This window comes from Moschus berezovskii, chromosome 22 (assembly GCF_049115385.1).
Source record: "Moschus berezovskii isolate FMDL1 chromosome 22, NW_MosBer_1.0, whole genome shotgun sequence".
Taxonomy (NCBI): Eukaryota; Metazoa; Chordata; class Mammalia; order Artiodactyla; family Moschidae; genus Moschus; species Moschus berezovskii.
In genome coordinates this window covers 10,290,065-10,315,497 of record NC_142481.1, presented here as the reverse complement: position 1 = coordinate 10,315,497, position 25,433 = coordinate 10,290,065, and the positions used below count along the sequence as shown (strand labels likewise).

The 25,433-nt window shown below is 52.1% G+C and overlaps 2 protein-coding genes across 9 annotated transcripts; one reads left to right on the top strand and one right to left on the bottom strand.

Moving 5' to 3' along the window:
- The first annotated feature begins 17 nt into the window (after positions 1-17).
- On the top strand, positions 18-19,360 carry CCDC61 (coiled-coil domain containing 61). 8 transcript variants are annotated; one of them, XM_088830063.1, is made up of 14 exons: positions 18-173; positions 8,671-8,829; positions 9,081-9,163; positions 11,998-12,155; positions 12,731-12,892; positions 15,910-16,120; positions 16,199-16,281; positions 16,946-17,115; positions 17,234-17,309; positions 17,613-17,752; positions 17,831-17,909; positions 18,085-18,139; positions 18,864-18,939; positions 19,048-19,360. In XM_088830063.1, the coding sequence occupies exons 2-14, from the start codon at positions 8,682-8,684 to the stop codon at positions 19,143-19,145; spliced, it is 1,539 nt and encodes a 512-aa protein (XP_088686189.1). In that variant the 5' UTR covers positions 18-173; positions 8,671-8,681; the 3' UTR covers positions 19,146-19,360. The 8 variants fall into 8 exon arrangements, with proteins under 8 accessions (XP_088686189.1, XP_088686191.1, XP_055267788.1 ...); XM_088830065.1 differs by having other exon boundaries at positions 19,026-19,360; XM_055411813.2 differs by having other exon boundaries at positions 18,861-18,939.
- Positions 19,361-19,912: 552 nt separating this feature from the next.
- On the bottom strand, positions 19,913-24,045 carry PGLYRP1 (peptidoglycan recognition protein 1). The gene is made up of 3 exons (XM_055411818.2): positions 23,671-24,045; positions 20,868-20,989; positions 19,913-20,178 (listed from the first exon to the last, which is right to left on the bottom strand). Exons 1-3 carry the CDS (start codon positions 23,940-23,942, stop codon positions 19,997-19,999), a joined length of 576 nt encoding a protein of 191 aa, XP_055267793.1. The 5' UTR covers positions 23,943-24,045; the 3' UTR covers positions 19,913-19,996.
- Positions 24,046-25,433: the final 1,388 nt, after the last annotated feature.

The window sequence follows — 25,433 nt, the reverse complement described above, 5'->3', positions numbered from 1 at the left end:
GTTGACCAATTGCAAGCTCTGGAAGGGGCTGAAGTGACGGGCGTCTGCTTTGACTAATGAGAACTTGGCTGCGAGTAAGCCAGAACCAATCAGCAGCGAGAAGGCCCGATCCTGAGGCGGGGCTGGAGCTTCGGCAGTTGAACCGCTCGCGAGGAGGGGCGTCCCAGGAGAAGGTGAGAGACTGCTAGGGCTGCGGGTGCGCGGGTCGGGGTAGAGATCCTGGGGTGCTCTGGCGGGGAGAATGGGCTGAGCAGGCATCTGACCTGGTAGTGTGAGAATCGGGAGGGGTTGCTTTTAACACGGGTAGGCGCTTTCGTGAGAGGTTGTGAGACAGAGGTTAGTATGAGTCCGGGGTGTTTTCTGTTTCGCATGAGGCTCTTGAAAGGGGAAAGTGTGTAAAGTAGGATACAGCAGATGGTGAAACGTAGAAATGCCCTTGTAGGACAGACTTGCAATTTAATGGGAGGTTTTAAGACAGAGGGTGATTACAGCGCGATGTGGAGTGCTGGAGGTCCCTGCCATCAGTTAACAAGCTTTGATTTGGATGAAGGGCAGGTGAAGAACAATATTGTGGGAAGGAATGAGTGAAGACTCCAGGGATGAGGGTGCGTTTTGACGACTTATGAAGGCTTGTGATACACGTAATGTTTACTGAGGGCTAACTATATGCCAGCTGCTACTGCTGCTAAGTCACTTCAGTCGTGTCCGACTCTGCGCGACCCCATAGACGGAAGCCAACCAGGCTCCCCCGTCCCTGGGATTCTCCAGGCAAGAACACTGGAGTGGGTTGCCATTTCCTTCTCCAGTGTGTGAAAATGAAAAGTGAAAGTGAAGTCGCTCAGTCGTATCCGACCCCTAGCGACCCCACGGACTGCAGCCCACCAGGCTCCTCCATCCATGGGACTCTCCAGGCAAGAGTACTGGAGTGGCTTGCCATTGCTCTCTCCAACTATATGCCAGGCACCTACCTAATGTTGCATGTGAATTAACTCAGACTTCTTAACAACGCCACGGGTGGTTAAGAGTGTGGGCTCTGGCATTGGGTTGCTTAAGTTTGAACGCTGGCCCTGCCACTGGGTGAGTTGTTTAACCCTCTGTGCCTCAGCTTCATCACCAGTAGAATGACTTTCTCTCTTCTCTGGCTATACCATTCACCTGGTGGCCTCACCCAGTCTCTTGGTTTCATATACTCTTTATGTAATGATGTCTCTAAGTGTGTGTATCTCCATTTGGAGTCTCTACCCTGAACTCAAGGCTCATATGTGCAGTGGCTGGCTCGTCTCTACTTGGAAGTCCAGCTGACATACAGACTTCAAAAACGTGTCCCAAACTAAACTTGGAGTTTTCCCCTTCAGCTTCCAAACCTAGTCGATAACAGTTCCATCCTTCCAGGTACTCAGGACAGAAACCCTGGAGTCTGCCTTCACCCCTTCCTGTTCTCTAACCCACGTACTGTCCATCAGTCAGCAAATCTCATGGATCAACCTTCAGAACACATGGGATTTCCCTGGTGGTTCAATGTTAACTCTGTGCTTCCAATGTAGTGGATGCTGATTCGATCCCTGGTTGGGAAACTAAAATCCCACATGTACCACGGCATAGCTTAAAAAAAGAAAAACATCACATCCAGAATCCAGTCATATCTCACCACCTCCTTTGCTCCATTCTGGCCTAAGCCATCACCTGTTCTAACCTGGTCTGTTGCAGTGGTCTTCTCAATGACTTACCTGCCTCTAACCTTGACCCCATGGTCAAGTTAGTGCAAAAGTCAGATCATGTTGCCCCCCTGTTCATAACCGTCCCATGGCTCCCATCTCATGCAGTAAAAGTCTTTGCCAAGCCTACAAGGCCCCACCTGATCCAGCACCCCCTCCTCCATGCTCTCAAGTCCCACCAATCCCACTTGTTCATCCTGCTTCAGTTGCCCCAACCCCTTTGCTGTCCCTCAAACATAACAATAAAATCTCCACTTGGAAAACGTACTTGCTGTCCCCTCTGTTTGCATTGAATTCCCCCAGGCTCTCACTGACAACCCAAACCAAAATAGCTCCTGTCACCCTCTGGCTTTATTTTTTTTTCATAACACTCACCACTACTTGACGTAGATTAGTGTTTGTTTATATCCACTGGGCTACTTCGACGTTCCTCACTAGAGTGTGGGCTCCAAGTGGACCTAGAACTCAGCAACTGGAAACGTGCTTAGTGCTTAAAGGTGTTACTTGTACTGTTCCGTTCAGTTCCGTTCAGTCGCTCAGTCGTGTCCGACTCTTTGCGACCCCGTGGACTGTAGCCTACCAGGCTTCTCCGTCCATGGGATTCTTCAGGCAAGAATACTGGAGTGGGTTACCATTTCCTTCTCCAGGGGATCTTCCCGACCCAGGGATCGAACCCAGGTCTCCCGCGTTGGAGGCAGACACTTTAACCTCTGAGCCACCAGGGAAGCCCCTGTATCACCGTTATATTTCTTGAGAGGTCTCCCTGTGATATAAGGCAGGATCTTTAAGCTTTGGGAGGGTGTTGGGTTGTGTGTTGGGGTCTAGATGGGTCATAAACTGGGCAGAAGATCTCAGCTCTAGTTTGTGCTGGGGAGGCTTGTGGGAAATGCAGATTCCTGGGCCCACCTCCAGAGATTCTGCCTCTAGCTTTGGGACCAGGCCCAGGATGCTGCCTTGTCACCAACTCCTGTATTGAAGTTGAAGGTCTGCAGCCCTTACTTTGAGAAACAGGTCAGTTCAGAGCTCGGGGTGGAACTCTTCATCATTCAACTCCCCTTTTGTAGTTGGCCTGGTGCTGGCCAGTGTTGGGAACCCTGAAGTGATTGAGGCAGTCCTTACCCAGGTTGGGAGACAGGGAGGGCTTCCTGCAGGAGGGGACACTGGAGCTGAGACCTGGAAGATGACAGGAGTGAGCTGAGAGGAGAAGACCTTGCCTGTATCTCCAGTGCCTTGAACCCTGTCTCCTGGTAGCGAGCATGAATTCACAAGCAGCTGCAGATCTGTGCCAGGCCCGGGGAGCTGAAGATACAAGAATGATCAAAATGGCTGTGCCCTCATGGGCCTCTGGCTTGCCAACATATCATCAGCTAGTTGCACAGATGGTAACAGCTGACCGAGTGCCAGGCACTATTTGAAGCACCTTATATATACTGACTAATTCAGTTCCCACAATAATCCTATGTGAGGCGGGAGTTCTTATTATCCCTGCTTTACCAATGGGGAGAGGTTGGGAGAGGCTAAATGCCTTGCCCGGGGTCACGCTGTGGGTTGGGATCTGAACCCTGGAGTCCCCAACTTACATCGGGTACCGTGCTTAAGGTGTGAGGCCCCATTTGGATTTGTTCTGGGAGGGAAAGGAGCAGAGGGTTAGGAGAGGAACTGGAAGGTAGTCAGGGAAGGGCCGCTGAGGAATGAGTAGAGGGGGAATGTGCCAGTCCCTCTCTGCAGGATTCCAGGCAAGTCTCCGTTTCATCTTCTGTAAAATGCGGGATGGTTACAGTACCTACCAGGGAGTGGAACTAACGGTGACTCATTGGTTGTTAAGTGGGCATGGTGCTTATCTAAGGCAAAACGCATTTGAGGGATGGTAGGGGAGGGAAAGTCTGATACCCCAGGGGGTGGTGATGGGCTTCAGTGTGCACTATGGAGGTCTGGATGGTGGGGTGTCTTAAAGGGTTTTGGGGTCTATACATTCCAAGGGGATAATGTGGAAGGCTTTGGTCTGTATTTTGGAGTGCAGGGCTAAGGGAGATGGGGATCTGTTCAGTCCTAATTCACCCATGTGATGGTGGCGGGCAGGGGTCATGAGCTTGGAATGGGGCTAGGAGGAGTTACTTAGGCCAGGCCGTGTGTGTGTGTGTGTGTGTGTGTGTGTGTGTGTGTGCGCGCGCGCGCGCGCGCACGTGTGCACATGTGCGTGCATGTGCGCACAAGGTCATGACTGGCTGGATTATTTGGGGGTGGCAGATAGTGGGGAAACAACCATCGGGGTGGGGACTGCCAGGGGCGGGGATTTACCCATGTCTGGTGTGGAAGGTGGTGATGTGGATTTGTTTTGGGGGAGCCCAGCGTAGAGGATTGTCATCTCTGGTCGGTCTTGGGGTGATGGCTGTGAAATCTGAAATATGCAGGAAGCACAGTTTGGGAAGAGGAGCTGGGGTGGTAATGTAACATTGAAAATGCACAGGAGGGTCGCTTTAGTGAAAGATGAGAGGGCTGGGAGTTGGAAAATGAGTGTGTGTGTGTGTGTGTGTGTGTGCGCGCGCGCGCGTGCACTCGTGCACTAAAACCATGATGTCATGATGCCAGAGAAATGGGGTTAGGTGTGTGAACCAGAGTGAGGCGCTGGAGAGTCCACGCTTAGTGCACCAAGTGGAGGTTCTGACGTCACGGGTTGACGGGGGTGGGGTGGGGGGCGGTGCCTCAAAGGCAAGGCATCCTGGCTGGGTTGGGGAGGGGGAACGTGTCAGGAAGCTGAGGCGGAGAGGAGCTAGGAGAGACTTGGTACTGGAACACAACCAGCAACCAGGATAGGCCACTGGTCGGCGGTCACAGAGCACCCACTGCTTGGAGTCACAGAGCACGGAGGAGGGATGCAGGTAGAAGGACAGTGGGGGTGGGGTCGGGCGTGAAGGAAGGAGGAGGGGCTCAGGATCTGGAGGATCGCAGGGTCCGGGCGTGGTGATCAAGGGAAGAGAAATGGAAAATGTGGGGGGCAGGAGAGAGAGGGAGTTTACATAGAATTTGAGAGAGGACGGAATCCAGATGAAAAACGAGGGTCATGGAATACAGGCTGAAAAATGGGGTGTGTGTGGAGTAGAACCTCTGGGCCGATATGCGGACAGAATCCAGGTGGAACAGCGTAGGGGGGGCAAAATTCAAGTCGAATGTAAGGGGAACCCCAGTAGAACATGGGGGACTGAATATAGGGAATATAGTGCCCAGAATATAGGGAATGAGTGTTGGGGAGCTGGGGTCAGGAGGGGAGAGTCGAAGTGGCTGGGGAGTTTGGAGGTTATTCTGTCTAGGAGAGGGAATGGAGGGAGGGGAGCGGGTAAAGTTTGTGCAGGTGAGGGAGGCAGTTGTGAGGAGAGGATTGAATTCGGGCAAAATATTCAGGGGCTTAATATCTGGGGACTGAGGTGGGCGAGCGTGTCATCAGGACAATTGGATGAGAAAGTCCCTGTGATCAACAGAAGGGCTATGAATGGGGGGCTTTTGTGCGGGAGTGGGTAAGGAGGAGGGCGGGGCCGGGTTAGCAGCCGGGATGGGGTGGGGGCAGGCCCTCTTCCTCCTCTGTCTCCCGGATCAGGTACCATGAGTAGGTTGGTCAATTGGGGGCAGTTAGGCTGCGTGGTTCATCAGGTGTTCCGCGGCTGTCTTTGACTCCTTGGTAACCCGGACGGCGCGGCCACTGATTGGCTTGAGGCGTGGGCGGGGCAGAGTGGGTGGGCGGGGTTTAGAATGCCCGGTGGGGCGGGGCCCGCGCTGCCTGGCACCCGTATTGAGGGCCAGGGAATGAGGGATATGTTGAAATGTGTAACTGTTTGTTTGCCAGTAGGTCAGGAATTATTAACCCCCCATTTCTGAAACTCCGGAGAACGAAAGTACAGTCGTGAGAGTGTGAATTTTTCGAGGGAAAGTAGTCTCCAGATTTCATTAGCGCCTCCAAAGCACCAGAGACGCCTTCCCCAAATAAAGTTAAGAGCCTGGACCTAGGGTCAGAGAAGCCTCTCAAGATGTCTGGGGCTCAGGCAATTGTCCTTGGGCCTTTGAGAAAGGGGATCTGTGGATGGGCTTCAGGAGTGGTATTCTGGGAGGCCCAGAAATTAGTTGGCAAAGGTTTTGGATCTATTCATTTATCTGGGGAGACTTCAGAGGTCTCATTAGATTTGCAAAGGCTCTAGGACTCTAAAAAGATTAAAAATCACTGACCTAAGAGATTCAGGACTCATTTTTTAAAAAAATAGTGGCACTTAATTTTATTTATTTATATTTTGGCTGCACTGTGTGTGGCTTGCAGGATCTTAGTTCCCCAACCAGGGATTGAACCCAGGCCCTCTGCAATGAAAGCAAGGAGTCCTAACCACTGGACAAGCAGTGAATTCCCAGGGCTCGTTTTCTCAAAATATTAAATTTTCTAATATCAGACTTCAGGAGGGAATAAACTGGGGAAAGTGTGAGGACTCAAGAGACTAAAGAGAAGGAAGTTAAGCACAGGAGGGGTCCCTGTGATCTGAGTGGGGGGCAGCTATTGGTGGCTCTGTCTTTGGAACACCTGTGGGACTCTGGACAGAGTTCTTTTTCTCGCGGAGCCACAGTTTTCCCATCTGTTCACTGGGGAGAGGATGGGCTTGCCTTGTCTTTCTAGTCCCTTTCAAGCTCAGAAACAACAGCGAGGTAGTAATAATAAGAATAATGATGGTCAGGCGTGGGGATGAAACAGATGAAGAGGTACACACCTCCACTTATAAAGCAAGCCACATGATATAGGCAGTAATATTGAAGTAACTTTGTATAGGGACAGATGCTTCCTAGACTTATCGTGGTGGTCATTCCATCAAATGTGCAGATGTCAAGTCACTGTGTAGTACACCTGAAACTAACATAATGTCCATCAATTACATTTCAATTAAAAAAAAATGATGATGATGCCAATACATATTGAATGCTTGGTGTGTGTCACGCATGGCTCAGTTTTGCTGAGGATTTTTACATGATTAATTCATTTAATCTTTACACCAATCCAAGGAGATGAATGCTGTTATCCTCCTATGGGCTTACAAAAGTCTGCAGGAACATCATCTGGTCCGTTACATCTCTGATCTCCTCACTTTCCCCTCTCCCTCCCTCACACTGACCTCCTTGCTGTTTTCAGAACAAACTAGGAACATCCCACCTTGGAGCCTTTGCATGGCTGTTCCCTCTACAGAGAGCCTATTCCCCAGATATTCACCTGTCTCCTCTCTTTCCTCCAGGCCTCTGCTCAGTGTGGAGGGGGTGGCCCTTCCTTGGCCATCTTAGCTAAAAGAGCAACCCCCAGCCCCTAGCATCCTCTTTCTCCTCTTCTTGACATTTTTATGTCTCTAACTATTGCCACCCTCTTGAAGGTAGGGATAGAATCTGGTTTCTCATCATATCCCCAGCACCCAGGGTAGCATGTCCTTAGTTTTTTTATTTTTAAACTGGCGTACAATTGCTTTACCATGTTGTGTTAGTTTCTGCTGTACAGTGTGAGTCAGCTATAAATGAACATATATCCCCCTCATCTTGAGCCTCCCTCAGCCCCTCCACCCCGCCCCGCCCCGCCCCTCCAGGTCATCACAGAGCACCGAGCTGAGCTCCCCATGCTGTATCTATTTCCCGAGTTAGAGTGTATATATGTCAGTACCACTCTCTCCTTCCCCCTGCCTGTGTCCTTAAGACCATTTCCTACATCTGTGTCTCTGTTCCTGCCCTGCAGGTCGGTTCCATTCCGTACCAAATGGTTCCAAATCCATACCATTTTTCTAGATGCCATATATATGCATTAATATACGATATTTGTTTTTCTCTTTCTGACTTACTTCAGTCTATTAGGGCACGTGCTTTAAAGATAAGGAATCTGGCTCCAGGAGAGGTTTAAGTTTTTTGCCCATGTGCATGCCCAGAGCTGAAGCTGGTTATGAATCCAGGCAGCCCGGGGCTGGCATTCTGAGTGACTCCCTAGAACTCAGGCTGAGGATGGAGGCCTGACCCCTTCCTCCAGCTTCTCTAGCACTAACAGTGAGTAGTAGTTCTGTTGGCTAAGAGAAAGTACTTATACTTGCAGTGGACTAATGAAGAAGATCAATTATTAATTCAGTGTAAATGCTTCAGGTGTCTCACGGAGAATCTGTTACCATGCACTGGCTTTTCTCTTGACTTGGGCCACTCTCCTTATGGGTAGCCACATGGTTTGTTCCCTGACCTCCTTCAGTTCTCTGCCCAAATGTCACCTCCACAGAAGGCCTGTCCTTGACCCCCTATTTAAAATCCCTGTGCAGCCTGATCTCAATGCTCCATCTCTTTTTCCAAAAAGCTTGACTTTTCTTCACAAATGTTTGAATAGTGAATAAGTAATAAATATATAATGCATATAAGGATTAATAAATTAATAATAGTATTAATCATGATTCTCTTATTGGAAATCATATATTCTATTAATCAGCATATATTAGGCATGCTGCTGCTGCTGCTAAGTCACTTCAGTCGTGTCCGACTCTGTGTGACCCCATAGACGGAAGCCCACCAGGCTCCCCCGTCCCTGGGATTCTCCAGGCAAGAACACTGGAGTGGGTTGCCATTTCCTTCTCCAATGTGTGAAAGTGAAGTCGCTCAGTCGTGTCCGACCCTTAGCGACCCCACGGACTGCAGACTACCAGGCTGCTCCTTAAGGCAAGAGTACTGGAGTGGCTTGCCAATGTGCAGAACACAGTTCGTAGGGCCTCTATGTGTATTGTTCAATTTAATCCTCATGACAGCTCTATAAGGTAGGTTCTGTTTCTGTACCCATTTTCCAGATGAGGAAACTGAAGCACAGAGAGGCAGAGTCTCTTTCTTAAGGTGGTGCACGGTGGGACCAGGATTCTGGCCTTCCAGCTCCTTAGCCTGGGCTCTCAGTCCCTCTGGGTCTCTGTCTCATCCGCTTCTCCAGCGACACTGGCCATGGACCAGCCAGCTGGCCTGCAGGTGGACTACGTCTTCCGGGGTGTGGAGCATGCCGTGCGGGTGATGGTGTCTGGGCAGGTGCTAGAGCTGGAGGTGGAGGACCGGATGACGGCCGACCAGTGGCGGGGCGAGTTCGATGCCAACTGTGAGTATGCCTGCTTAGGTGGGCTTGCCTGTCCTTCCCCAGGGTCAGTGTCTCCCAGAAGATGAGGCCAGTCTGGATCCTGCCCACCTGCCCCTTCTACCTGACCAGAGCTCTCTAAGGTGGGGAGGGTGTGTAGGACTCATCCCTCGGGCCAGAGGCACTGTTGCTGGGGAAAGGTGAAAAGCTTGGGTGCGTTCCCCTTGGGCTGGGCAAGTGGTCAGACCTCAGGAAGGACTTTTTTCTCTACCTAGTCATCGAAGATTTGACTCACAAGACAGGGAACTTCAAACAGTTCAGTATCTTCTGTAACATGCTGGAGTCAGCCCTCACCCAGGTAGGGGCCAGGGTTGGGGGAGGTTTTTGTCCTCTGGGTCCCTGGGAGGGTAGATGCCTGTCTAATGTATGCAAGACCTTCTACTTCTCTTTCATTGAGGAAATGGGGCTGTCTTTTCTTTTTCCCAAATGTACATGACTTATTCTCATTGTAATTGTGATGACAGTGATTCTCATGGAGAAAATTCAAGTCACAGAGAAATGTAAAGAAGAAAGTAAAAATCACTGCATTCCTCATGCTCACTCCTGGTAATATTGTGTTAGTATTTTGATGAAAATCACTCCAGCCATCTCTCCATTTCTCTATTCACTTGTGAACGTGTATGGTGTGTATATTTGCAGATCTCTAATTTTACAGAGTTGATAAATTTCCCAAGGTATTTTGTAACCTTTTAAAAAGATCCAACAGTGTTTCATAAAAATGTAGTCATATCAGTGGATGTAGCTAATCATTGCATCTGCTGGGAATCTGTTGTGTGCCAGGCACTGGGAATATAACGGTAAACAAAAGAGACAAAATCTGCCCTCACGAACCTGACATTCTAATGCTCCCACTAGACAGACAGTTGAAAAAAAATACATGTCAAGTAGTTGAAAGTATTAATAGGAAAAAAAGAAGCAGGTTGGAACGTAGATACTATTCAGACATCATTTGAAAACTGTGAACTGCGTTATTTCTCTGATTATGGATAAAATTACACTCATAAAATTGTGATGATATTAATGTATGTGACTTAGAAAGTGAGAGTCTTAATTCCCTTGCTGTCCCCCGTCTAAGACTGTTAACATTTTGGTGTCTATAGGCAGTATAGCATAATGGCCAAGATTATGGATGCTAAAGTCAGACTCATCACTGCCACTTACTACTTGGGTGCCCGGGGCCAATTACTTCCCCTCCACGTCTTAGTTTCCCTATCCGTAATGTGGGGCTGGTAGTCCCCTTTACAAAGTGTTACGCAGATTAAATAAGTTATATGTAAAAAGCTTAGAATAGTGCCTGACTCACAATAAGCACTAAACAGGTGTTGTCTATTTTTATTATTATTGTAATTATTGAGTTTGTCATCCTTATTAGTGGTTGCTTAGCATTCAAGTGTACCCATGCATCATGATTTATTTAACCCAGAGGTTCTCAAACTTTTTGGTCTCAGGACCCTTTTATATGCTTAAAAATTACCGAGGATACCAAAGAGCTTTTGTTTATGCCTATTTCATCTAGCAGTATTTGTTTGCCATGTTGTAAATTAAAACTGAGAAAAATATAAAGATATTTATGAACTCATTTAAAAATAGCAGTAACAAACCTGTTATTGACCTAAGTAATATTTTTATGAACAGTAGTCTCAAAACCAAAATTATTTAGAAAGAAATGTAGTTTTTTTAAAAAAACATTATCACAAATCTCTTTAGTGTCTTAATAGATAACTGCTAGGTTCTTATGTGCTTCTTCAGTTTGTTGTGATGTGTCCTGGTTGACATACATGCAGGAAAAAAAAAAAACCCAAAAACCTTCTCAAGAGGATATGCAGCTGGCAAAGGGAGTCCTTTAACAGTTTTTTCAGATAATTCTGCTCACACATTAAAATCGGATACGTGGTAGTTTCTGAAAGGTTTCTTGCAATGTGGAATCTGAGACCATATCAATGAATTTTTCCTATTCTGTCATATTGAAATCTATTGGCATATCTTGTACTTTGCAAGTATCTTTTTACCTATTTTGTAACATCATTACCTATTTTGTAATATCACTTGTAACATCACGAGTTGGTCATTTGGGAAATATTGCTCCATGGAATTGTACAGATCTTTCAGATGTTGACACATTTCATTATACGGTATCAGGAAGTCACATTTGTTAATATCCTCACTGATCTGGCCAGGAAAATCTTTCAACACTGAGAAGCTGTCAAGCCCGCAGTGGCAGGTGCAAGTTTTCTAAAATTTAAATTTTCACTTTAAAGGTTGAATTTTTATCGTTGCCACAAATACTGTTAGCTGTTTTTCTTCAAGTGACAGGCTCACTTTGTTCATTTTTGAGAAAATGCTTGCCAAACATCAAAGACTAAATAACCATAGTTTTGTCTGTCAGTACCTTTTCAAGTAAAAATAGTGTTCCATGAAAAAGTGGCTAATTTAGCTCCAAATTCAGTCCCACAAGTCCTTTTCTTAGAAAGTGTCATACTTGGATATGCAGCCAAACGTGGACTTTCTGTTTTGTCACACACAGTAGTAAACGTCTGTGTACTCAAGGGTCAAGATTCAAAAAATTTAATAAGTTTTGCAGGTTCATCAGGGACAGTCCTAGTTTTCATGTTCTGTTTTTATTTATCTATTTCTTTGTGTGTTTCTCCCTGCCTCCCCTCGCCCTGTGGAGACTGTACGGCAGCAGTGGCATATACAACAGTTGCTAGTACATTCGATGCCCTGGCTTGAATTCTGCTAATGGGCACCAGCAGTTTTACCCACCATGACTTTTGTACCATCAGTGCACATGTCAGCACAGCAAGAAAAGGCAGATGACATCTTAGTATTATTCTGCAAGTTGTTTTGACTGCATGTATTCCCCTAAAAGGGTCTTGGGGACCCCCAGGGGTGTGCAGACAACACTTGGAAGTCACACCACTAAGCTGTCTCCTGTGGCTGAGAGTTGAGGTTCTTTCCAGTTTGTCCCTCTGATGATGTCCTGCACCACAGAGTCATCTTGACCCACAGCCTCAGGGCAGGCAAGCCCAGCTAGCCCAACGAATGAGCAGGGCATGGCCCGGGTGTGTGGGTTGTATGCTCTGGGTGTGGCCATGTTGAGTCTTTTGGCAACTCCTCCATTCTCTCCAACAGAGCAGTGAGTCGGTCACCCTTGACCTGCTGACCTACACAGATCTGGAGTCCCTGAGGAGCCGAAAGATGGGGGGCCGCCAAGGTCCCTTGGCCTCGAGGTCTGCCCAGCTCAACTCCAAGCGCTACCTGATCCTCATCTACTCTGTGGAGTTTGACAGGTGGGTACAAGGGTACCCATCAGGCTGGTAGCTGGTGGTCAGGTGGAAGAGGATGTGGCTAGGCCTTAGGAACCCCTGGTACCCAAGGCAAGGTGGGGATATTGCTTAGGCCTTGCCTTTGGAATCCTCAGTATTGAGGTTTATGTCATTTAGTATTGTGTTTAGCTGCAAGTATCAGGGTAACCATTACCAGGGCCTTAAACAATAGTTTATCACATAACAACATGTCTAGGTATGTGGCTGTTACTCAACAGCTTCATTACGGACTCAGGCTCCTTCTCTTTTTGTTTTTCTTTTGTCATCTTTGACGTATTGGTTTTTTTACCTCATCCTTATCTCTTCATGATCACAAAATATTTGCTGGACCTCCAGACATTGCATCTGTATCAAAGCAGAAGGAAATGGAACAGAACTGTGCTTGCTAATTGTATCTGCTGTTTTCATCAGGAAAACAAAAGTGTTCCCAGAAGACTCTCAACCAATTTCATGTAGTAGTGTTTGGCCAGAAATGGTCACCTGTCCTTTCCCAGGTGGATTCTTAGCCTCTGAGATGCCATGGTTCTAATCCTTCTCAGGATTCACTACCCGCTGCCCCTCCCGTACCAGGGCAAGCCGGACCCTGTGGTCCTGCAGGGCATCATTCGCTCACTAAAGGAGGAGCTGAGCCGCCTTCGAGGGCTGGATGGCCAGGACACTCGGGATGGCCGGGAAACTGAAATCTGGCACCTGCGGGAGCAGTGAGTCTCAGGGGTGTGGTGGGCAGTGGGGGCTGGGGGAGGGGACACGTCCCATCATGTACTGCAGGACCCAGTGCTTAGCAGTGTTGGAGAGATGGCATCCTCCCTAGTTCCCCAAATATTTATTCTGAACCCCTCCTTTGTGCCCGCCATATGTTAATGGTGCTGGGGACACAGCAATGACTGAGACAGTCCTGGTCCTGTCCTCCTGGGGCTCCCAGTCCAGTAGGGGAGACAGTGTCTGCAGTCAGAGAAGACTCACCATGGAGGAGGGAGTGCAGAGGGAGACCTTACCCTGCCTGGTGAGGGTGGGGTGTTCCAGGCAAAGGGCAAGTCAGGTGCAAAGGCAGGGTGTGAAGCAGGGCTCTATTCAGTTGAATCCACCTTCACCGAGTGCCTCTTTTTTGCTGACCTTTCCCTGCCCATGATGTAGTGCCAGCCCAGGGGGCAGAGACTTTGATCACATATCCACCTGAGTATATTGCAAATAGAGATGGGGTGAGACAGGAAAGGGAGCCTCTGCTTTGGGAGGCTGTAACAGGAACCTGGTAGGTTCTTGGGGTGGGGAATAGTGTTCTAGGCAGAGGGAACAGCATGTGCAAAGGCCCTGTGCTAGGTGGGAATGTTTTGAAAACAAGGGGACTGAAAGAGTGAAGTGAGGAAAGCAAAGGCTCCTAGCATATTTACTGAGTGCCTGATGTATGCTTGGGGCTTGGTCTCCATCTGGTGGGGGTCCTACACATTGGGAGGGCTAATACTATTTTTAGTATTAATAATAATACCAGACTCACTTGAAAAGACTCTGATTCTGGGAAAGATTGGGGGCGGGAGGAGAAGGGGACGACAGAGAATGAGATGGCTGGATGGCATCACCGATTCAGTGGACATGAGTTTGAGTGAACTCCGTGAGTTGGTGATGGACAGGGAGGCCTGGCGTGCTGTGATTCATGGGGTCGCAAAGAGTCGGACACGACTAAGTGACTGAACTGAACTGAACTGAATCTAATGTTTGTTGAGCACGTAACTGTGTGCCAGGGACTCTGTTCAGTGGCATATGATTTAATTCATTTAATCCTCCCAAAGTAGGCACTCCTGTCATTTTATAGAGGAAAACTGAGGCCCAGAGAGGTTAGAGAATTTGTCCCATACACAGTGAAGTAATATGGCCAGGCTCGACCTTGAATCCAAGCAGTCAGCTCAAGCCCCTTTTGCTTCCTCAGCCGCTGTGCACTGGTGGCAGGACTGAGCGCTCAGGAGGGACCAGACCTCTCCCCTTTCCGCGGTGGGAGCTCTTTGGGCTGGAGAACCCTGTGATTCTTCCTAGTGCGTGTGCATGTGTTTCCCAGGATGGCCACAAGATGGCGCCCTCTTCCCTGAGAGCCATAGCCAGGCAATTCTTAACCTTCCTCTTCCCAACTTGAAGTTAGGGAGTTTGGAAACAGGCCAAGATTCATTAATTCACTCATCCAACATTTAATGAGTTCCTACGGTGTGCCATGTACACTTCGCGGCCCTACTTGATGTTTATTGAGCCATCACTCAGTGCTGGACACAGTCTAAGCACTCTTTATAGATTCCTACAACCTTATCAGTAGGTGTTATTATAATCCAACTTCACAGAGATGTGAAGTGAAACTGCGCCAGGTCACACAGCTTGTAGGAGCTGCAATAGAGTTGGGTACAGTCAGCCTGGCCACAAAACCTGGACCCCCGACACCGGGCTTGACCGGAGAGCTGGAGGAGGGATACAGATAGAAAACGTAATCACGCTGATCAGTGATTGGTGTTGGGAAGGAAGTGTACAGCGAGCCGGGGGGGCAGAGACTAGAGAGACCTGACCTCACCCCTGGCTGGGGTGGGGGGCCAGGCAGGTTTCACTGGGGACTTGATGTTTGGAGGATGAGTGGAGTCATTCCTGCTAGGAGGAGGAGAGAGGGTTTAGGTGGAGGGAACTGCATTTGCAAAGAGCATCCTGGGAGAGGGAGGTGGGAGGAGAGGAGGGGAGGGGGGATGTCAGCTGGAAGGGACCAAATGAAGAAGCTCCTTGGAGAGTGTGGGGGAGCCACAGATTTTTAAAAAAACGTTTAATTAGGAAAAAATTCCAAGCATGCACAGAAGTAATGGTATAACACACAGGTACCTTTGCCCCAGCTTCAATGGTTATCTAACACATTTTGCCCATCTTACTTGATCTATACCCTTTCCTGTCCTCTGAGAAGCAAATCCCAGATATTGGATCTCCTCTGTAAACATTTCAATATGTATCTTTTAACATATAAGGTTATTTTTGATAAAAGCAAACAAACATAAGCGCTGTTATGACATCCAACAAAACTAACAAAAATACCTTAATGTCATCTGATACCCAGGGTGTTCAAATGTCTTTTTGTATTTTGCTTGTGTGAATAAGTGTTCAGATATGGCCCCACATTACAGTTTGTTGACGTGTTTCTTAAGTCTCTTAATTTATTACAGCCCCCTTTACCTTCTTTTTTCATGCTGCTTCTTTGTGGAAGAAGCCAGGTTATTTATACAGTTTCCCACATTCTGTATTTTCTTTTTTTTTTTTGCCACATGGCTTATGGGATCTTGGTTCCCCAGCCAGGGATCGAACCCCTTCCCCTCTGCAGTGGAAGCAAGGGCGAAGCCTTAACCACTGGACCACCAGGGATCTTGTTGATTTTATCACTGTAATTCATGTGGGCCCCTCTATTTTCCTTGAAGTGGTTGTTAAACCGATAGGCTAATCAGATTCAGGTTTCTGGGACGCCTTCCTCCGTGGTGCTGTGTATCTGCCTACTGTCAGGTGATGTTGGGACTGGTGGGTGTGGATGTTGAGAGCTGGATCCCTGTCTTAAAAAGGTCCTGTCAACCCAGCATCTCTTGATGGTTTTTATTTGCATTTCTCTAATCACCGATCAAGAAGCGGTGCGTGCCCACCCGGGTGGAGGAGGGCAGAGTATGGCACCGTGCCCCTCACCCGGCCCCGGCATTCGCCTTCTACCTCTTCCTCCCAGGGTGTCACGTTTGGTGTCTGAGAAACGTGAGCTGGAGGCCCAGCTGGGGAGGTCGCGTGAAGAGGCGCTGGCCGGGCGGGCGGCGCGCCAGGAGGTCGAGTCGCTGCGCGGGCTCGTGCGCGGCCTGGAGCTGGAGCTGCGGCAGGAGCGCGGCCTCGGGCACCGCGGGTCCGGCCGCCGAAGCCAGGATTGCCGCCGCCTGGCCAAGGAGGTGAGGGGGCGGGGCGGCCGGAGGGGCCCGGACTTTGGCTTCAGTCTGGACCTCCACGCCCCTCTTCCCTCCCGGCAGCTCGAAGAGGTGAAGGCGTCGGAGCGGAGCCTGCGTGCGCGGCTGAAGGCGCTGAACGCCGAGCTGGCCCTGTACAAGAGAGGGTGAGGGGCGCGCCCGGGGCGGGGCCTCGGCGCTGCGGATCCGCCTGCGGGTGGGCTCCGGGGCGAGATGGGCGGGGCGGAGCCCAGGTGACGGGGCGGGGCCCAGGTAGCATGGAGAGGACCGGTCGGGCCTGAGAGTGGGCGGGGATGGAGGGATGGGAGGGACCTAATGGACTGCCAGCGGCTTAGGGAAGGAGTCAGTTGTAAACGATGGGCGGGGTCTGTAGAGAGATGGGCAGGCCTGAGGCGGCATTCGGGAGGCCGAACCTGGAGCTAGGGACCAAAGAGGGGCGGAGCCTGAAGGCTAGTAGAGCGTGAGGGCGTGGTTAAGCAGATGGCGATCCGGGTGATGTTTGCTGGCATGTATGGGGTGCGTGTTGAAAAATTGGGAATGATTTCCAGGGAGCTTGGTAGACCTCTGGGAGAATGTGTTAGAATGTAGGGAGCTGACAGATGTTTTTTTTTTAGGGGGGTGGTTGGGGGGTTCTGAGCGGGTGAAGCCTGGGGGAGAGAGGTCTGGGAGGACCGTGTGTAAGAATGTGAATGTTAGAGGAGTTGACGGCTGTCGGGGGGCGGTTGGGACTGAAGGTTCGGAGATGGTGCGGTCCGGGAAGAGTGTTGTCACCGGTGGGAAGCTTACAGTGGGTTGGGTCTGTGCTCCCAGGAGACGGACCCCGCCGGTGGTGCCGCCCTCGGCGCGGGAAGATCGGGCTTCCACGTCCCGGGAGCGCTCCACGTCGCGTGGCCGTGGTGCCGCCCGCTCCTCATCCCGGGAGAGCGGCCGCGGGGGCCGGGGCCGAGGCCGCCCTGCCCGCCCCTCGCCCTCGCCCACAGGTCCGTGACGGCCCTGCCCTGCCCGTGGGAGGAGATGGGTGGGACTAGAACTGTGGGGGCATGATCGGGTGACCCCAGCCTCCTCTTCTCTCAACACCCCACCCCCACCCGGTCCTAGGTGGTCGCGTGCCCCGTTTCGACCCAACAGCCTTTGTGAAAGCCAAGGAGAAGAAGCAGAGAGAGATCAAGATGAAGTTAGAGCATGGTTCCTCCTCACCTGCCCGTAGCCCTGCCCCTTTCCCTGCCACTCTGAAGCTTGCCCTCATCCAGCCCCTTCTCCCATCTCCATCACCTGTCGCCTGCTCCTGCTTCCCGCCCGACCTCCATCTCCTCTCATGATCCCCAGCCTCCCCTCTCCCCCTGGCTTGTCTGTCACACCACTTCCTGGTCTGTGTCTCCGCATGGTTTTCCCCTATTTAGCTGTGACCTGCAGGGGCGCAGCTACGCCCTTCCCGGGACTGGGCGCACAGGTGAACGTCTCATTTCTCGTTCCCCAGGCAGCAGCAGCGGAACCGATTGGGCAGCGGAGGAAGCGGGGACGGCCCATCCGTCTCCTGGTCTCGCCAGACTCGGCCGCCGGCAGCGGTGACCGGTCGAGGAGACGCGGCTAACCGCTCCCGAAACCGCAGCTCCTCGGGTAACTGGGCTGGCTGGCAGGCGGGCTGGGCGGGACGGTGGCCCGTGCGGGAAGCTCACACTCTCCGTCTCCCCCTAGTGGACAGTTTCCGCAGCCGCTACTCGTCCGCCAGCTCCTGCAGCGAGTTAGAGGATTTCTCTGAGTCCCTCCCTAGAGGGTAAAACTTGGGCTGGGGGAAAGGACCGCCTCCAAACGGATGTCTGGGGAGATTCGAAACACTTTTTTGAGGGGAGATTGGGTAATGGAGGCTGGAGCCTTGAAACTGAGGACGAGTGCGAGATGGGAGGTGCCTCAGACTTTTCCCATTGGTCCTGATCACTCCCTCCTCTCAGCGTTCGCCGCCGGGGGAAGCCGCCCAGCCCCACCACGTGGAGTGGGTTCAATACAGTGAGTGTCTTTCGTCGGGCTTTGGAGAAGGCAGGGCAGCATTAAACCACCAGAAGCTCGCCCTCTTTTTCTCCCATGATTCCATTCTAGGGGGTCGGGTTGTAAAGGGCGGTTCGGAACTCCTCTGAAGGCAGTGTTTTGAGACTTTTGGGTTGGAGGGGAGAATGACGGTGCGGTGGAGGCTGGCTCTTGTTTAGTCACTAAGTCGTGTCCAACTCTTTGCGACCCCATGGATTGTAGCCCGCCAGGCTCCTCTGTCCGTGGGATTTCCCAGGCAAGAATACTGGAGTGGGTTGCCATTCCCTTCTCCAGGGGGATCTTTCGGACTCAGGGATCGAACCCGCACCTCCGGCATTGGCCAGCAGGTTCTTTACAGCTGAGTCACAAGGGAAGCCCACCGGGAGGGCAGGGGATGCCAATTAACAGCAAGGCTCTGGCCTCAAATTGCCAGGTCTTAAAACCTGCCTCCGCTTGCTATAATCTGTGTGAATCAGAGTTACTTAGCTTCTGTAGCTATCAATAGTTTTTTTATCAGCTAAATGGGAATAGTAATAGTATTCACCTCAGAAGATTCTGGTGAAGATACAAGGAGCTTGTTTTGCGTAAGTGCTCAGCAGATGTCACCCCTTATTTTTATGAGGTCCTTTGGTTCAGAATTTCTGGTGGGATTTGGGGGGTGTGGGAATAGAGGGTGCCTGACCCCCTTTCCCGCCATCCCCAGCAGCAGAAGTCCACCCCTCTTGAACGCGGTCGCCATCAGAGACGCCTGGCCAGTTCGGGGGGCTGGGTTCCTATCAAAGGTGAGCCTGGGACTCCACACCTCCTCCTCTCCTGCCCCAGAGCCCACTGGGATGGTACCGAAGGCAGGATTTTGGGCCCCTTACAGACACCCACGCCTGCTCTCACAGAGTACAGCTCGGACCACCAGGCGGCTGACATGGCCGAAATAGATGCCCGCCTGAAGGCCTTGCAGGAATACATGAACCGACTGGACACGCGGTCGTGACCTCGGATGCTGACTATCGCTCCTCCAACCCCACCCACCGCTGGATTCGGTGTGGGGGCGGGCCCGGTGTGTCCTGGTCCCGCCCAGGCCCCGCCCTCCTGGTGCTCTTGAGGGGTCTCAGGCGTGTGAGGCCCCACTCTACCCGCTCCCGCAGGCATGGCATGCTGGGAGGGAGGGTAAGTGAGTTTTGTAAATAAACATATTTGCCTTTGGGATCCCTCAGTTTATGATTGAAGGGTGGGGGTGGGGAGAAATGAAGATCTGGTGGCTGGGATGGCAGGGTGTGTAACTGGGACCTGCATGTATTTCTGGCTATGACTGGGAGGCAGATGGGGTACAGGCTCAGGAAAGACTCCCGCACTTTCTAAAGCAATGAAAAAAGGGGGGACCCGAGGGTTGGGAGTGAGCAGCTCATCCCCACAGCAATCCAAGCAGAGATGCCGCACTGGATGTCTTTGGTGGTGAGGTAGAGAGGGGGTGTCTTGTAGCATGGCTCACTGTCCAGGAGGTGAGGACCCCTGAGCTGCTGGTGGTGACGTCTCAGCGGACTTGGTGCTAATTCCCGGCGCTCTGACCTGAGACCTCCGGGTTCTGAGCTGTGATGTTGCTTCCGAGCTGGGATCTCTGGGGTCTCGGTTCAGGGTCGGGACCTCTGGGTTCTGAGCACCAGCAAGGTCAGAGTGCTGGGAGGTGGTGGTGGGGGGTGGGGGGGTGTGGCTGAGGTCTGTGGGAGGGAAAGAGAAGAGGCATATGGCAGGACACAGGAATACAGTTTGAGCTTCGCCTTTATTGGGGCAGGGGGAGGCAGTGGGGTTTCTGATGGGATGGGTGGGGTGTGAGAAGACAGGACCTCACACGCTGCGGTAGTGTGGCCACCCCTGGATGATTTCATAGAGCTGGTCCCCTGGAGAGAGTGTCTGCTGCACATCCCGGTGTCCTTTGACCTCATAGTTAGGAGTCAGGTATCCCTGAGCCTCGCCGCAAGCCAGAAGACTCTGGGCTGCCCTGAGAGCACGGGCCGGGGGCACCCGATCTGGGGGAGGAGAGGCAGGAGTTAGGCTGGGGCTTCCTCCAAGGGCTGAGGGAGTGTAGGGTAGTGCTGTGATTTTGCAGTCTAAGCTGGCCCACTTGGGCCCAGACCCCGGCCTGCCACTGCTCTCTGTACCTCAGTTTTTTCATCTGTGAAAGGGGAGAATGACAGCACCTGCGCACAGGGCTGGGGGACGATAAGATGAGTGACTGTGCATAGAGCAAGCCCTCCACACGTGTCAGGCATCAAGGTGACCATCTATTCACCATCCTCTGCCCCAGACCTTCCCACCCGATCCACAGCTATAGCTGCCACTCATCAAGCACTTCTGGGGCTTCCCTGGTGGCTCAGATGGTAAAGAATCTACCCACAATGCAGGAGACTCGGGTTCCATCCCTGGGTCAGGAAGGTTCCCCTGGAGGAGGAAATGGCAATTCACTCCAAGCACTTCTCAGGTTAACCCTAACCCTCCAGTTCATGGACTGACCTAAGAACTTTTATAGAGATGAACGCATCTGAAACCGTGTGGTTGGAAATGGACTTTATCCAAAAGAGGAAACGAGGCTCGGAGAAACAGAATCGCACCTGAGGTCACAGAGCTTGTAGGTGGCAGAGCCTCCCAGCCACGACGCACCACGAAGTGCCATCCCCAGGACCCATGTCAGCCCCCTCGCTGATGGCTGAACACTTACCCATGTAGTTGCCCATGAAGGAGATGCCAATGGATATGGGGTTCCACGTGGACCCAGAGTGGGCACCTTTGGTGTTCCAGCCCCGGCCCTCATACACGAGCCCATCTTCTCCGATCAGGAAACTGTGGGTGGGAGAGTGATGGAGGGCTTCCTGGGGGAGGACTCCTTCTCCCTCCTCTGCTCACCCCACCCCTGTCCCTGCCCCTGCCACTCACAATTTCCCCAACAACCCTCCTCCTTATCCCCTAATCTTCCACAATAAAAACAATGACCCTGGCCCTTGCTATTTGTCAAGCACAGCTCCAGGCGCACCTTTTTGCATCCCTAACCCCGTGAGCTGCCACTGCCCCCATCCCATAGCTACTCAGAGAGGTGGCAACACCTGCCCGAGGTCACACAGCTGGTCAGGGAGCCAGGATTTTCACCCAGGTCTCTGTGACTCCCGTCCACATGGTCTGATTCCTTGCTGTCTCCCGCCTCCCTGGAGGATTGGTTGAGCTCTTGATTCGTTGACTCCTCACGTGGAATCGTCTAAGGCAGACACTGCCATAATCCCCACTTTAAGCTGAGGAAGCTGACGTAGAATATTTACCCAAGGTCCTGTCCTGGAGACTAGCGAGTTCTAAGGACTCTCTACTGAGAAGCTCCCCAGCCTGCCTCCTGCTTCCTCTTCCCTGCTGGGATGCAGTTGATTGACAGGATCAGGGACAAAGCCCGGAGCCCCAGCTCCTGTCTCTTTGAGGTTTCCAATCCTAGAGGCAGATCCTTCAAACTCACTCATTCAGCATGTCTTGACTGAGCGAGTTTGAGTGGGCACGTTGGAATTAAACCCAGGTGGCTGGGCTTCCCAGGTGGCTCTGGGGTAAAGAACCCGCCTGCCAATGCAGGAGATAGAAGAGAGACAGGTTCGATCCCTGGGTTGGGTAGATTCCCTGGAGGAGGGCGTGACAACCCACTCCTGTATTCTTGCCTGGAGAATCATGGACAGATGAGCCTGGCTACAGTCATGGGTCGCAGAGTCGACGTGACTGAGCATCTGAGCACATGGGAATTAACTAGAAGATTGGCTGTTTGGAGACTCAAGATTGGCCCCCTCAGCCCTCTGGCTCATGAGGTGGTCAAGAATGCACAGAGTGTGGGAACTCCTAATATTGGGTCCTGACTTCATCACTTGGGACACCAGATTCTCAGAATACGGACTGAAGAGACGAGAAACACCACAGTGGCACTGACCATCAGGAATGGGCTGGGCATGGCCCTGCCACAGCCCCCGCCCACGGCACAAGCAACTGGTAATCTCTGTATCTTTGTTAAATGGACGCATCTCATTTAAACTTCAACCACCACCACCAGGTTGGGTGGTCAGGAGCCCCATTTTACAGGTGAAGAAACTGAGGCTCCGAACAAGATGTGACAAGGAAGGGAGATTCAAAACATTGGGATCAGACTCTGCAGCCTAAAATTGGAGGAACAAACTTCAGTCAGGTTTCCTCAAAAGTGATTTAGACCAGAGGCCCCGAAGCCAAACTCTCTGGACTTCATTCCTTCAGGGAAACACTTAGAACCGGAGCGCCCGACTCCTGGAAACAAAATTTTGAAGTTGGGGCCTTTGGATTGCAATATCTGGAGCCGGAAGACCTGGAGATACTCTTGGAGGCTTCTCGATTTCTCCGAGCAAGGTCCTCAGATTTCCTGGCCTCACCCCAGCCCTATTGAAGCATCTCTCAGGATGGAACCTAGGAGTCTGCATTTCCAGTAAGGCGATTCTGGTGCTTACGGAGGCCTGAGAACCGATTGGAGTACAAATCCGTGTGTGGGACCTCACCTAGTCCCTTGGAGAGGGAGCTGGCGGTCGTGGGCCCCAGAGGCAGATCTAACCAATCCCCGCCCTGTTTCTGCCCTCAGCCCCTACCACCTGTTCGGCACACCACAGCCAGAGGGAGCTTCTCGGACCCCAAGCCAGCTGATATCCCTCCCACAGCTGCTGTCTGAGAGTAGAACTGTGGTCCTCCGTGTAGCCCACGAGGCCCGGTGTCATCTGCTCCCTGCCGACCTCTTCTTCCTCATTTGATATCACTTTCCGGCTGGCTCCAGCCACCCTGACCTCTGTCCCCCAGGCCTGACCCCTTCCCTCGGCCTCCTGGCCTTTACCTCTGTGGGACCCCCAGCTCACTACCCTGCGACCCACGGCTCCCTCGTCAAGCCCTCTGTTCCCTTTCTCCATCGCTTCCATCACCGTCTAAATTCGTCTTGTGGACTTCCCTTGTTTCTCACCTGCTGCTCTTTAAATCCCTTTGGGCTAGATTCTGTGTCCACGGCTGCGTCCCCATCCTAGCCCCTGGCACACATCCTGGCACGTAGTAACAGTCCACGGATCTAGGGGCTCCCACAGCACGCCAGGCAGTGTTCTAAGGAGTACTGGCTGGCTCAGCAATGGAGTGGCCCACGACCCCGTTGACTTTGCAGAGGGGGGAGATGCCCCTGAAGCTGAGAGAAGGGAATGCCTGCCCCTGGGCTCAACCAGCGGTAACTGGAGCTGGGACTGTCACCCCAACCCCGGCTTCACCAGGCACTAGACTTTACCAAGCGAATGCCGTGCACAGGACTTGTTCCTGGGTACCTGCAAAATCTGTCCCTTCCTCTGGGGTCAGAGCTCGGACTGCAGCCCCTTCCCCTCGCCCTGTCTGCACTGCCTGCACACGGCGACCCCGGGGAGAAACAAGGCCGCTGCGGCCGGTAGCCATCGGGTCCCCGCGGTGTCGCGCCGCCCTCCCGGCCCCGGCGCGCCCCCCGGCGCACTCACTTGTAGCCCACGTCGCACCAGCCCAGCGTCTGCATGTGGTAGTGCTGCACGTTTTGGGCCTGCTTCAGGCACGAGGCCGGAGTGTCGCAGACGCTGCCCGCCGTATGCGACACCACCACGTAGCGCGCGGGCAGCCGCAGCCTCTGGCTGCACGTGGGCGCCAGGGCCCTCCACTCTCGACGGGACACGACGGGGCCGCAGCCTTCCTGAGCCGCCCCGAGGCCCAGGAGGGCGAGGAGGGCCCAGGCGAGCGGCGCGCCGCGGCGAGACATGGCAGGCAGGCCGCGCGGAGGTGCCTAGGGCGCGCGGCCGGCCCCGGGCCTTTATCGGCGGGGGCAGCGGGGTGGAGGCAGCCGTGCGGGGAAGGTCTTGCCTCATGCCCGGGAGGGACTCCTCTTCCTTCTCTGGCGGGGCCCCAGCAGGATGTGGTGTGGTCAGGTCTGGGCGGGGTGGGGAGAGGAGTGCCCGTTCATCCAGCTGGGAGTCGGGGGTGGGGAGAGGCACACAGGCCCCCGGGCCAAACCGTGGTTTCTGGAAGACCCAGTGTCTGGATCTCTGCCCTGCTTTGTCTCTGCCCTCGGTGGGGCATATGGACAACTCACCGGGAACTGAAAACCGGGAGGCCCTGAGGCCTCCTCCCTTCTTCCTGCAAGGAACTGAAGAAACACAGGCGCCCATTTTTGAAAACACTTCTCCTGGGCCTAAGTCCGATGTCATTTAACCCTTGCAGCAAAGGAAAGAGATGCATCATGGAAATTTCACAGTTGAGTAAACTGAGGCTGGAAGCGGGCTGATCACCTTGCTGACACACGGGAGATAGGAGAGCCTGGTGGTCCAGAACCCCCATTCAGAGCCAAGCTGTCTGTGTTTGAATCTGGTGACATTCCAGTGTGTGAACTTGCACAAGTTACTTTAACCTTTCTGTGACTCAGTTTTCCCCACCTGCAAAATGGGCCTGATACTATAAAGTATCTAATTCATGGGATGATCGCTTAGAAGATGTCTGACTCAGTGTGCCACATAAGCTTCACCGGGATTTGACCTCAGATCTTCCCTTGGTGGTAAACTCCACAGGAGGGATCCTGAGGTCCAGAGAGGAACAGCCATTACGGAGCACCACTCAGTGGCTTGGGATCACAGATGGGGCAGAAGACTTCCCTGGGGACTCTGCCCTGCACAGGTCTCCTTTCCCGTTACCTCCTAGAGGCACTTGCTGAGTTCAGGGAAGACTGCCTGGTTTGCTTTTCCTTCTGCTTTGGTAGATTTTTTTTTTTAATTTATTTACTTTTTTTTTTACAAGATAACATATGCTACACTTTGCTGTATAGCAGACACTAACATAACATTGTAGATCAACCATGCTCTAATGAAGAAATTTTAAAGGACTTCCCTGGTGGTCCTGTGGTTGAAAGGTCACCTGCCAATACAGGAGACACAGGTTTGATGCCTGGTGCAGGCGGATTCCACATGCCAAGGGGAAGCTAAGCCCACGTACCACAACCACTGAGCCCACACTCTAGAGCCCATGGGCCACAACTACTGAAGCCCGCATGCCTAGAGCCCGGGCTCTGCAACAAGAGAAGCCATCGCACCGAGAAGCCTGTGCGCCAAATCTAGACAGTAGCCTTTGCTGGCCGTAGCTGGAGAAAGTCTGCTCGCAGCACAGAGACCCAGTGCAACCAAAAATAAATAAATGGAAAAATTAAAAATAATGTATGCTAGCCGTAACAAGTTGAATTGACACAAATATTAATCAGCTGTGT

Excerpts from the sequence above, each read along its gene's own strand:
- CCDC61 (XM_088830061.1), top strand. The coding sequence starts at position 8,682 with ATGGACCAGCCAGCTGGCCTGCAGGTGGACTACGTCTTCCGGGGTGTG. Across the intron at positions 16,282-16,945 it reads CTGGCCCTGTACAAGAGAGG|GAGACGGACCCCGCCGGTGG; the intron begins GTGAGGGGCGCG and ends CTGTGCTCCCAG. Across the intron at positions 17,910-18,084 it reads TCTGAGTCCCTCCCTAGAGG|CGTTCGCCGCCGGGGGAAGC; the intron begins GTAAAACTTGGG and ends CCCTCCTCTCAG.
- PGLYRP1 (XM_055411818.2), bottom strand. The coding sequence starts at position 23,942 with ATGTCTCGCCGCGGCGCGCCGCTCGCCTGGGCCCTCCTCGCCCTCCTG. Across the intron at positions 20,990-23,670 it reads TGGTGCGACGTGGGCTACAA|TTTCCTGATCGGAGAAGATG; the intron begins GTGAGTGCGCCG and ends TCCCACCCACAG. Across the intron at positions 20,179-20,867 it reads CTTCATGGGCAACTACATGG|ATCGGGTGCCCCCGGCCCGT; the intron begins GTAAGTGTTCAG and ends CTCCTCCCCCAG.